At 39.6% G+C, this 12,477-nt stretch overlaps 1 protein-coding gene across 1 annotated transcript in view; it reads right to left on the reverse strand.

Annotated features, from left to right (window-relative positions):
* Positions 1-12,477, reverse strand: part of SPTLC2 (serine palmitoyltransferase long chain base subunit 2) — a 78,875-nt gene that overhangs the window by 46,209 nt on the left and 20,189 nt on the right. Inside the window, exons 3-8 of the mRNA XM_040600777.1 lie at positions 11,892-12,046; positions 10,695-10,843; positions 10,239-10,363; positions 5,391-5,484; positions 2,639-2,744; positions 1,577-1,796 (exon numbers count right to left, since the gene is read on the reverse strand). Coding sequence (XP_040456711.1) covers positions 1,577-1,796; positions 2,639-2,744; positions 5,391-5,484; positions 10,239-10,363; positions 10,695-10,843; positions 11,892-12,046 — 849 coding nt within the window. The remainder of the gene's footprint in view (positions 1-1,576; positions 1,797-2,638; positions 2,745-5,390; positions 5,485-10,238; positions 10,364-10,694; positions 10,844-11,891; positions 12,047-12,477) is intronic.

The following is a 12,477-nucleotide window of genomic DNA, read 5'->3' on the forward strand; positions in this document are numbered from 1 at the left end:
AAGAACATGTGTTGATCGGAGACAAATGCCTGTGACAGACTTGTTTAGCTAATACCACCAATACTGGATTGCAAAAAGGTGTTTGCATTACTCAGGTTGTGCACAGGCTATGTTTCAAAAGTGTTTATTATAAGAGTGGGAGTATAAAACAAATGAAACAGTGGGGAGCAGGATCTGTAGGTGCTTATGTATCATGTTCAATATAATTGTTTCCCCGCAAAAGTCACCAAACGGGAATAGGTCACAACATACTTTCTCCCATTTATCAGCACGATATAAATACAGTGGCAAGTGCAATTTAAGAGCGCAAACACCTCAGCCTACCCCTCCTGCATTTCCCAGTTAAACACACCTGCTACAGTTGTTAAAGGGCAAAACCAGGTCACGTAGGAATAAAGGACCAACGCACCACAGATCTAGTCTGCTTGTTGTTAACTGTAACAAAACCACTCTAAAATACCCAGTCCACTCCAGCAGAGTATTAACACCACCAGTAAGAATGCCAGGACAGAGTCCATCTTCTGCTACCATAGAATTAATAATGATGGCCCTGCAGATCGCACAAGCTGAGAATGTATTACAGACATATGTGGAAGTGTTCAGTTTCATGTTGCTGTGTGCCTGGAGTCTGTTAAATGAAAGGAAGTTGTAAAGGGACTTCGAAATAAACTAGGTAAGAAGATTTAAGGCCTCTTACCCCTGGAGCAATCCCTCAAACAGTAGCTAAACGACAGCTGTGAAGGACTCTCAGCTGCTTCACCTTACACCAAGGGAATTAATCCCACTAGCTCACTACCACTCCAAAAAGATTAATATGGTGCTTTCTTCTGGGGAAGACATCGGTAATTTTAATCCAACTGCAGTCAACTCCCAAAGAGGAACATCGGCAAGTTCCATCTCCACTTAGATGGGCTGAACTAACTGTCACCATCAGTACCTAAAAAATTACTGTCCTGGTAGGAAAATCGTAGAATTTTGCTCTCTACTTAAAGCTTAGAAGCCTGATCTGTGAGATACATTTGAAGATATAAGAAAGGGGACACACACCGTTGTCTACACCATCCCTCCCAACAGGAGGAGTTCAGCAAGGGCATCGCTTCCTAGAAGACATTTCAATAAAAGAGTCAGTAGCCAAAAAGCCACCCAAGAAGGGAACGGTCTTTTTAGAAAGCAAACTGTTGGAGTCCACAGGGAATCAATTCTGCCAGACTAACCCACGAAAGGAATTCTCCTTCGAAACAGGATGGAAAAACTTCAGCTTTTGATGTTTTTCCTGCAAGTCTCATTAAAAGTAACATTAAGAAATCCCTGCTTTCTTTGCTCCTAGCAGTTTCTAAAAAGATACTACACCACTGCTGTACATTCTGCAAACTGAGAGGAGCACTGACAAGGTGAGAAGTATACAGTTATGAGGTACGTTACTAGACTAGACTCTTCTGCATTGCACAGACTTTCACTGCAGTGGGCAGTATACAAAGGACAGTCAGGGTACTTAAAATAGATCAAATTTTAAATGCTTAGTGAAGGACTCTACCACCCCAGCCTTAAAACAGCCACATGGTTCCCAGTTTTTTACCTTCTTGCCCCCAATGTATCCTCCAGCAGCTCCAAAGCTTTTGGTGAATGTTCCCATCATAACATCTACATCTTCAGGACTGAGTCCAAAGTACTCCACCACACCCCGGCCACTGGGACCCAGGGCACCTATACTATGAGCCTCATCAAGGTACAGATAGGACTTGTATTTCTTCTTAAGGGCAATCACTTCAGGCAAACGGACTATGGATCCCTCCATACTGTTGAGAAACAGAAAATCAGTGTAAGTTGATTTAATGATTGTGGCCTCCTTACGGAGCCTAAAGCCACTAAGCTTTTTCTTCTTCACTCTTTCAGTATTTATGAACACATACAACTTGCTAGACATATCGTGTTCTGCAGAGGGATGAATAATAACTCCTCCTTGCACCTGGGGCCCAGATCTCTACTTTCTACCTGTTTAACATCTCTAGGATGCTGACAAACAGACTAGATAGTAGCAGCAACAGTAAGTTAAGGCAAAGGAATGTGTTCAGTGACAATTTTGTAAGTTACCCCATTTCTACTTCCACCTTAATGTCAGTATTCTGGTTTGACATCTACTTACCTTTTGTTTTCAAGTTTAAGCACTGACTAGGCTCTCATTAGTAGCACTCCAAAATGCCCCCTTTTTGTGCTGAAAGTCACTATGATTTAAATGCCTAACGCTGCTAAGCCTACTACATGCTCCTAATCACTCTCAGCAAAAACATTCAATTTGCGCAATTCCATTCACACTAGCATCATCTAGTGAGCACAGAAAGAATGGAATGGACAAGCAATTTAAGACCTCAGCTGTGATGTAAATAATCAGTTTAGATTAATTAATTTCTATAGTCTAATCAGGATGTGGGAAGCATTGTGATAACACCAGGTGCAGCTACAGTACTAGCAACAGAAAGTCTAGGATGTGAGACATACATAACTCAATTTAATTTGCAGATGAGATTAATGAAAGAACTATGAAGTGACAATATTCATAGTTGATTTGGCAAAAGAACCCAAATACTAAGCAGCTAGATCTCATGTGGAGAGTCTTAGGAATATAAAGAATAGTTTGTACCTGTATATTCCTTCCACCAAGATAAGAATTTTTTTCCAGGGCCTCCGTGTACGAGGTTGCCCATGCACAATAGCATCTTTGAGCAGCTTCTCCAGGCTTTGCATATCTGCACCAGAAATTACTGTTAAATGGTACCAAAACAGCTACTAGCTTGAGCTTTGACATGACTAAAGACAGCAATACTCCAGAAATGCACAAACTGCTCCAGTGTGGAGGACAGACCATACATAAGTCAATAAGCATGGGCTTTGTCTAGCTGTGGGCCCACAGATAAGATTAAAGGGAACGTGTGACACTATGAATTCTGAGGAAGAATTTCATCATCCTAAGCTAAAAGCACGAGTTAGAGCATCAGGCGTAAACAGCAAACAAGGAAGGAAAAAAAATATGAAAAAAAAGAAGGTATCTCATTGTGAGGAAAAGAGAAAGCAATTTAGGTAGTAAGTGTGTCCTTGTGGATAGAAATAACTCAAAAAAAGAACAAGCAAGCTCAAGGATAATCAACAAAAGATAAGTAGAAGGCAGACCAAAGTGCAGAACAAGAAACGGGAGCAAATGTACTTTTTTATTACTTTGTTTGAAATTGAAGGGACTGGAGGTGTGGAAAAGGAAGCTACTAAACCAAAAACAGAAAAGAAAGAAGAAAGAACCACCAGTGTAAGAAAGAGGACAGTGCTCAGCGTATCAGAAACTAGACAGATGAAGTTGTTAGTACCAATGTATTGTGAAACCTTACTAGCTTTGGCTGCGAACACTTGACATGATCCTAGGAGACTTAGCTAACGTGAGAAAATAAATACATGCAAAATTAGTCCCGAAAAAAAACCACTGAGGAAAGGAATGGAGATGAGAGTAATAAAACCATAAAAGCTAAACTGCTGTGCAAGAGACAGATAAAAACACTAGGGCATGAAAAAACAGCACAACCATGAAGAGGACTGATAGACTAGGGCAGCTGTAGCACCAAGAGGAGCTTGTGAACTAGAAATTAGACCAGAAATTAGCCAGCAAAGTAATTCAGTTAATAGACTGTTAAAAGACAGCTAATGTTCAGAAAAAGACAAAGATTAAGAAATCAGTGAGTCCCCACCTCCAACAGATCTCTCAATGAAGAAAGGACAAGTCTAGTACAGTTAGAGAGAAAAATGGCATATAAACTTCTGCTCTGATCTCTCAGGGAAGAGGGAAAGGCTGGGAACTAGGTCTGACCTTAACAAAAAAGACGAAGTGCAGAACGAGATAAAAGAAAAATGAAAACATTGGCAAGGATTTTCAGGGGGATGATTTTTTTTTTTTTCTTTCTCCATAATTTCTAAAAAAGCAGAAATGAATGAAGCCATTTATATCTCAGGAAAATTAAGTTAACTAAGGCAGCATAGGGTGTAACAAGAGTAGCATACAGAACGTATACATAACTATGAAATGAACATCATCTTGGCAAGCCAAGATCATTGCTTGCATTGTGCCTTCTGATTCTAATCTGCCACTCCATTCTTTCACAGATCTCCACCATCTATAAGGTTTCTAGAACATCCCCCAGTCTCACCACTGCTCACAGTTTGTACCCCGTTCCCACAGATCATCTATTTTTTCTCATCACAGCAGAGCTTTTAAGTCCTTCTCCTCATAACCCAAACTGTGTTTGTCACCAGTGTTCTCTGAAATTCTGGAACTGGGATGCAATGTCCGTCTATACAAACGCAGAAGCCTAATATAAAGCTTTTGTGATCTTGCTCAGCAATCAAGAGTTATGAAGGGAGAAAACTAAATAAATAACTAAATGAATCACTGAATGTAACAGTAAGCTCTACACTTCTGTAAAGAAAATTATTCAAATGATAGAGGACAAGAGAACACAAAAGAAGCCATAAGCACAGAGGATCCACTGTCAAGTAGGACGAAGAAAGGAAAATAATTGCAGCCACCCAAGCTTTGCTGTCAGCACCACACACTTCAGAGAGCAAGTCATGATCATCATCTCAGAGATTGATAGTACAAAACATATTAGGAGTTGCTAAAGAATGAAGGTAGCAGCTTTACTAACCAAAGACAACCAGGCACCTATTTCACTAAGAAAAAAAGAAGGAATTCCTACGTATTTTTAATTTTAAAGTTATTCTAAATACCTCTCTTTGGAGGAAGCTGAAACCAGCAAAGTGAAAATTCTGTACATTTTGGAAACACATGCTTAAAGCAAGTCAGTGAAATTAATCTGTGTGTCACGCCCCCCAAATTCCTTTTGTACTATACTGTACCAATGCATGGCTGTCTAGTTTAGCTAGGACATGTGCATTTATAAGCTTTTGTTACTGTAGGATCATGTTGACATCTGGCCCTAAAATTAAACTTTATCTCCCAGACTATAACCTAGAGCACTACAAAATTGCATTACTATGTGACATGGACCGTTAGAATAGACTAACCACGCTGAGCTACCCAAGTAACAAGAAGCCATGTTAAGACACTAGTGCCTCCAGACTTGCCAAAGGGCAGCAAATGTTCCTCTTCATATGCAGAGGATGTGAGCCAGAAGAGCTTCAGGATAAAAGTGTTATTAGTTGAGACTGAAGATATCAAAAGATATCCAATTCAGGATGATTAAATTCTCAGTTGCAGCCATCTTCTGACCTTTCAGGTAACCAGCAATTGATTGCCTTGCATGAAATTGAATTTCCAACTATCAGAAGACAAAATAGAGTGTATCTGATCTACAACGTCTGCAGAAAGGTAGAGTCCACCATCTGGTACTTACTGTTGTGCTTAAAGATTCGAATAGTTGCTCCTGACAGTCTTGCTCCAAGCACTAGTGATGCATGATTCAGTTCATCACTCAAAATCAAACAGCCCTGAATTAGAAGAGGAAAGAGGAAGATATTAAAAAGGTTACGTTTCACAGCCAAACATATAACACCTTTCAGCTCTGAACTGCTTAGAGATCATTTAGGAAAAAAACCCCCACACTTCCAACATAAATGCAGCTAGTCGAGGCAAGACTTGCTAAGGAACAACCTGCAGCCTTAGTACGGCAAATAAAAATACACAGCTGCTGTTAACAGAAAGAACCACTTAAGTTTCACTTTTCCCAGAAGTCCTCCAGCCGAATCTGCCTGAATCTCTCACATGAATCTCTCAATTGTGATATTCATCCTCCTCTGCAGCCAGGTAAAAAAAGAGAAGAGCAGCTGGCCGCCATTCACTCAGCAAGTCCACACTGGTGCCAAGACACAGCCCACCGAAGCCCTGGATTAAAGCCCTTACCAAAGTTTCACTATTTCATACATTAGGAGGTAAGCACTGACTAAACCCCATGTGTCCTCAGTGGTACCAAAGGGACTAATTTTCTTTAATGAACAGAACTATTAAGAACTTTCTAGATGGAGGTAACATACAAGAAACAGGAAGTGGGAACCAAAACCGCAGAGTGAAATTGAGTTTTCTGAAGCCATTAAACTTTACATTGAACTTGCTTGTTTTTTCAAACAAGGGAAGATACGTTCTTCAAATATCAAATATCAAATCAGAATACGTCTGTTTTGAGAGCAGCAAACATTACAGGTCAGTAATGTACTAGGCTGAACATTTAGTCACAGTGTTATCGCTATGGACTACTGGAACGCATACTGGGGAATTAGTTTGTGCAAGAGCAATAATATTTCTAAATAACCTTGGCCCACTCCAATTACTATGCAAATCTTCCACAACTCCGTAAATGGTTAAGTTAAAAATCCAAAAAACATGTTAAGATGCTGAAGATTTGATAGTAAACACGTGTTTGTTCTGTGTTTCTCTATTAACAACGGGTGGAGGGAAGAGTCAAGAACATTTCTTCCCTGCAATGAGTTACTAGAACGGACTGTGAAAAAGCATTGCCTACAGTTACACAAGGAGGTGTCACAAACAATCGGAGTATTTTCTCCACAATAAAGAAAATTTTGCACTAGAATTGTAACGTACCTAGAAATAACTCTACAGCCTGGGAAAGCTCGAGACTGATTTTCCTCAGAAACTGCACTAAATCTCAAGTGTTCAAACTGTTGTTACAAAGGATTAACACTGCACATTTCAGTGACTGGCATAAGAAGCATGGAAATCTCCAGCTAGTGTTCTCTCTGTGGAACTACTATACCAGACCGAGTATGTATACCATGTCAGAGGGCATTGCTGTTAAACACTACTTTACCAAAAACTGAATATAATAATCCAGTACTAGTATCCTTCTTAGATGGTCAGAACCAGGAAAAATGATAGTTTTTTTTAAAAAAAAGAAGAGATTAATAGTCCCAAAGGAGCTTCTCCATAAAAAAACAAGTACAAGGCTTTTAGCAGAGAAAGTAGATTTAACAAATTGAAGAGCAGCCTCCCTTCACTCCTGTGTAACAGAAGAGGACATTCAGTTAGACAAAAAAAAAAAATTAAAACTGAAGAGGAAGTAAAGTCTAGTATTGTCTGCCACTAGAGAGAGGGCAAAGTATCAAAGCACACTGGTACAGTACAGCAATCGCTGATGATCGTATGTAAAACTGAGTCCTGCTACTACAACAGTAGACTTCAGTTGCATTTAGCAACAAACTAATAATTAAGAGAGCATTCAGAAGACTAACACTAATTGGAGATCAGTCTACTGGTATCCAGAAAAATATATGCCAGTGAAGATCAGACTTCCCAATGCATCCTACAAAGCAGACACGGAAACTGATGTGAACGCCACATCTTATCAAAAAGCACTGCACACAAGTTGTGTAATTCAGCCCTGAGCACTTAGTTTCACAAACTAACAACACACGGGAAATCAGTTTTCTTACAACCAAAATCAAATCCTTCAAGCACCATTGCTCTAATTCCATTATCTCGCCTCTGTCAGTCCAGACCTATGATGAAAAGCTCTATGTACTGCCAGTACAGAATGCTGTTATTAGCTAGTTACAGTAACATTAATGGCACTTACTCCAAAACAGGCAACTTTTAAGTCCTAGCTTAGCCTCCAAACGGTCTAACAACTTCTGACTATGCAATCCTCAAATCTCACATTATTTGTGCTCTAGACTCAGCATACTTGGCAGTGACTGTACCAGGCAGCCAAAAACTTGGCTGTCAGCTGTGGGTCTCTCCTGCTGCAAACTGCCAGGTGCAGAAAGACCTGTTTTTACCGATGCTTTAACAGTGCTGAAACACAACTTTTAGTGTACACAAACTATACCTGTTTTCAGCACCTGCTTAGTAGAAGCTGCTGTTAACAAGGCATAGTGAATAAAGATCAACCAGGTAACGCTAATGAAGCTTTTGAATTCCTTTTGCTGACCAATGCTGAACCACCAGATTATGGGGTAGAGACAGATCCTCCTCCGATAGTCAAGTCATATTTGTTGCTATGAAAAGAGGATTTAGTAGCAACATAAACCAAGCGCCTCAGGATTCCACAGAGCAAAAAGAGAACAGCTGGTCCAGTATTACATATACGTGAGTAACTTTATTGCAGTAGTTTGTGTTACAAGCTAATTAAGTTGCAATATAGGTGCCCAGATACAATGTTAATAACTACTTGCTTCAAATCATACCCCTGACTGTCGAAGAAACTGCTTCTAGCCAAATGCAGAAGCCATTACTGATTATATTTGCCAAACATCCAAAAATTTGTGTTCCAAGCAGCTTTGCACCTGAAAATGTACACAAGGACATGCAGAAAGACACAAACAGTAGCACAAATATGAAAGCCCAAGAGTTTAATCAAGCACGAGAGTTTCTGGGCTTTACTGAAGAGTCTACCAAAGCACTGCCAAACAGGCTGTGCACACACAGCCCATTGTGTACTGGGTGGTGCCAGAATTCAGGATTTATGCGAGTCTGTATTTGCAGACAATGAAGAAAAGAAAAGTGCAATGGGAAGCAGCTTCAGGCAGCCAAAAAAAGGTATTTAGTGAATGTTCTGAGCTGTGAAATGGTTCATTTGACAAGAACTCTTTTCTTCAGAAGAAAGCATTTTCTTTTTGGAGTATTCACCCGAGTATAAGGGCACTTCTAGTGTCACGAGGCAGAAGCTTCTTACTATTTGATTTAAAGTGCACAAAATCTAAGCATGCTCATTACTAACACAGTACAGGCTGCTGTATCCATTTATAAAAAAAGCTGGTTTAGTAAACATCCAAGTTATGTGCGTGAAAACAGGTATGATACATGCCTTAAAATTCACCATTCGGATTCTCTCAATGGTTACAAAAACTGTTACAGTTCAAATGTGAAAACCAAGGAGCCGAGTAAGTTATTTCAAGGCTATTCTCATAAGATATTAAAGATATACAGTGGGATTCATATCCCCAGAAAAAAGTTCAGTCACTTTGCAGTAATGGCCAATTTGTACTGACTTACAACAGACAGAAGTCTACTTAAACGTATCTGACCACGTGTGTTCTGAATTCAAAAGGTCTCACAGAAATCAAGAATTATTTTTCTGTTGAAGAGAAAATGCGGGAAGATAAAGAACAGAGAAATGCAAGTAAAAGATACGTCAGGAGTAACACACATGGTTCAAGATCATAGTACTGCTGAAGTACTTGACTTCAGAAAGACAGGATTTGAAGCACTGAATTTCTCTCTGGCATGGGACTCAAAAATGCCTTTCATTATGGAAAGCATCTGATATTTAGAACTTAAAAGACCAAAAGAAAAGAGATATTATGTAAACAGTGCTGCTTCATTATTACAAATAATATGCAGGATGCATGCAGGACGACACTACAGCTAATCAAGAAGAGATTTGCCAGGAAAAACAAGGCAGCAATTTTATAGTCTGTAGATACCGTAAATGGAAGAATTTACGAAGTGATCTCAGGAAGTGGAAAAATAAATAAATGGAATAGAGGGAAATAATTCGCTACAGAGGATCAAAGAATTCCAACAGGCTAGTAGTATCAGGCTAACAGCAAACCATTTTCAAGAAGAGAAACCAGTTCCAGTACTTGCACTGTTTTACTCTAAGTAGGAGCTAAGGGAACATACACATTGCATCAGAAGATACAAAGAGATTTCTTAATTTCATTTTCCAACTAAAAAAACCACGCAGGACACCCAGGCTGCATTGTGTACTGTTTTACGGGGCACACAGCAGACATCATCAGTCTTTGCATTTAACCTTGTTTCTCTCAAATAGCTTTTCTACTAGGATTTTGCTCCTTCAATGGAACGATTTTTCAGCTGTCGCTCAGAGATAATAAATTCAGTATGTACCAACATGCAATGCAGCTTATCTGTGTGTCTCACTGACACAATCACTTCATAGCATCTCAAGAACATCAAAATACCATCAGCCAATCAGCCTGTTAATCAGCCACCATTTCATACACTGAGTAGCCTGAGGAAGCGATCCTTCACATGCTAGGCTCTCTCCCAGAAAAAGGGCAAGATCTGGACTGGTATTGGTCCCATGGATGCTGTTTCCCAAAAAGATTTTTCCTGAGGTTAGAAATGCATACTGTGACATAGAGTTTCCACAGAGAGTATCTGCAGGGCTTGCCACCGAAGAAAACTAAAACCAAACAAGTGGCTTCTAGAAAACCCAACCAGCAGAATCTGTTAGATGAGCTTTAGCCAGTGACTGAAGCCATACCTTGCCAACTAAAGCAGGAATGTTCATAGAGTTGGTTGCAAACCCCATTCCATACGCCATTGCAGATTCCACACCTAGAAACCTGGCAACTAGCTTTTCCAGCTCCTCATGTTTGTCCAAGTTTCCTGCACATAAAACAGGTGAGAAATTCAGAGTGAGAAGAAGCTTTCACTATTGCTATATACTATGAGAAGAACTTCCACCAATCAGGCTGCTCTTTATTTAAAGGCCCATAAGGGAACACTGGGAAAAATAATATATATATATATGAAAATAAGAGCGCCAACTGCTGTGCCACGCAAACTAGACCCAGCAAGTCAATTTGCCTCCCCTGAAGTAAAAGCTTCTTTTTTGATTAATGTAAAGTGTAGAACAAGTAAAGTTTCAAAGACCTGTGATCGGACTACAGACTTTGAAACATCTATCAGGGAAACATCCTATCTTGCTTCAACTTACCCATCTCCTGCCTAGTGCTGCACACTCCAGCTCCATACTGGGACAGAACTTTAGATGCTGCTTCTTGGCAAGTCCCAGCCTTCTGTGCAAATCCAAGGTAGTTGTAGGAACCCATATTAATAATGCCCTTTATCACTCTCCCCGTGTACCTGTGTTTTAAAAACACCACAAATTAGGACACCCACAATTAAAAAAATTAAATACACCAGAAGATTCTTATTTCAGTTTCTTAGAATATACACCGAAATATTAAAAAAAAAAACCAACAGAATCAACCATTAAGTATTTCAGTACTGCCCCTCACCAAACCGAAACAATCAAAGAGATGCTTTCTCTGCTTTACAGACTCAGACTAGCTCCCAGAAGGGTTTAGATTAAAAGGTGATTTTTGCTATTGTATCTAAAATTGCTTGCGGTTTCTCAAACCATTTGTTCTTCTGACGTGTCTGCCCTCCATCCCAGAAATGTGCAACTTTCTTCTCAATTACAAAATAAGATCTCCAGATCAATTAACTTGGCAGCCCCCCCCTCAAGCAGGATATCCTCTAACCACAGAAAGGAAACACATCTGGCACTGCTATGTTAACAATACATGACAAGATTAAGGAAGAAGTTTAGCAGAAAAAAAGAGTTTTAATTATTCTGTCCTTGAAAGCCAAGGAGAGACATGACTAGTTTCACCAAGTACTGTGCTGCAAATCTCTTCACATCAAACTTGTGATGCATGTTTGCAATTTGTAAAAATCATTGTCCTTGCATTTCTGATTTTGTTTCTACCGACTACTTCTGTTCTGACTCAAAACAATCATGTTAAATGCTGCTACCTGACCTGAATTTACTTCAAGTGTCAGGACTGATTCTAAATCAACACAAAGTCACAAGTAGCAGTGCAATACAAATTATCTACTCCAGGTTCTGCTCATCGCACACAAAAGTATTGATTTTATTACAGGCATACACCCATGAAATCTTAACACAGGTGGGAACCTTAGCAAACAGCCAAAAAATTATACACAAATCACCTCAGTGGCCAGATGTGTTTCAAAAGAGCAAAATACTTTGACTAAATTGATTGAACCACTGGAAAGCCCAAAACAAACACGAATCACTGGTTGTTTAACCTCACAGCTTCCAACTTGTTCTTATAGACCCTCTTCAAGACAGTCGTTGGAAACCTTTTCTTCATTTGTGACTCACGTGAATGTCCAGTTATAGTCATGCGAAACTCTCTCCATCATGTCCACTTTGGCCCCTGGCACACTGCAGATTGGACGGTTCCAGCTGTCCCGAATCCGCATGTAGAGGTTTCTGTTGTAGAAGTTTTCAAAGTCCTGGTACAATGGGACAAAGTCCTGAAATGCAAAAGCATTCAAAGTTACAAAGGAAAATATATATTACAGCAAACTAGAAATAAGAGGAGTAAGTTGTTTCTGTCATTTGGATGTAATTTATAAATAAATAAAATCCAGAAAAATCCAAGGGGGGTGGGTGCGGGCAGAAAAAGTTAAATAGCTCGTCACAAGCCCTGAAATCAAATTCACCCAAATTGGTTTTAATTCTGGAAATCCATGCCAGTGCAAAATTATTTGAAGGTGGGGCTACAGCAAAGCTGAAGAGATTAATCTACTAGTACCAAATTCATCCAGCTAGACGTGATTTCCAAACTTCTTCAACCTGCAAACATACCATGCCCAAGACTTCCTCAACAGTAGGTCCTTATTTGTATATAATTTAAGTAGCTCATAGAATCTCAAAGCCATCAATCACAACCAGAAAAACCAAT

The sequence above is a fragment of the Falco naumanni genome, chromosome 7 (assembly GCF_017639655.2).
Source record: "Falco naumanni isolate bFalNau1 chromosome 7, bFalNau1.pat, whole genome shotgun sequence".
Lineage (NCBI taxonomy): Eukaryota > Metazoa > Chordata > Aves > Falconiformes > Falconidae > Falco > Falco naumanni.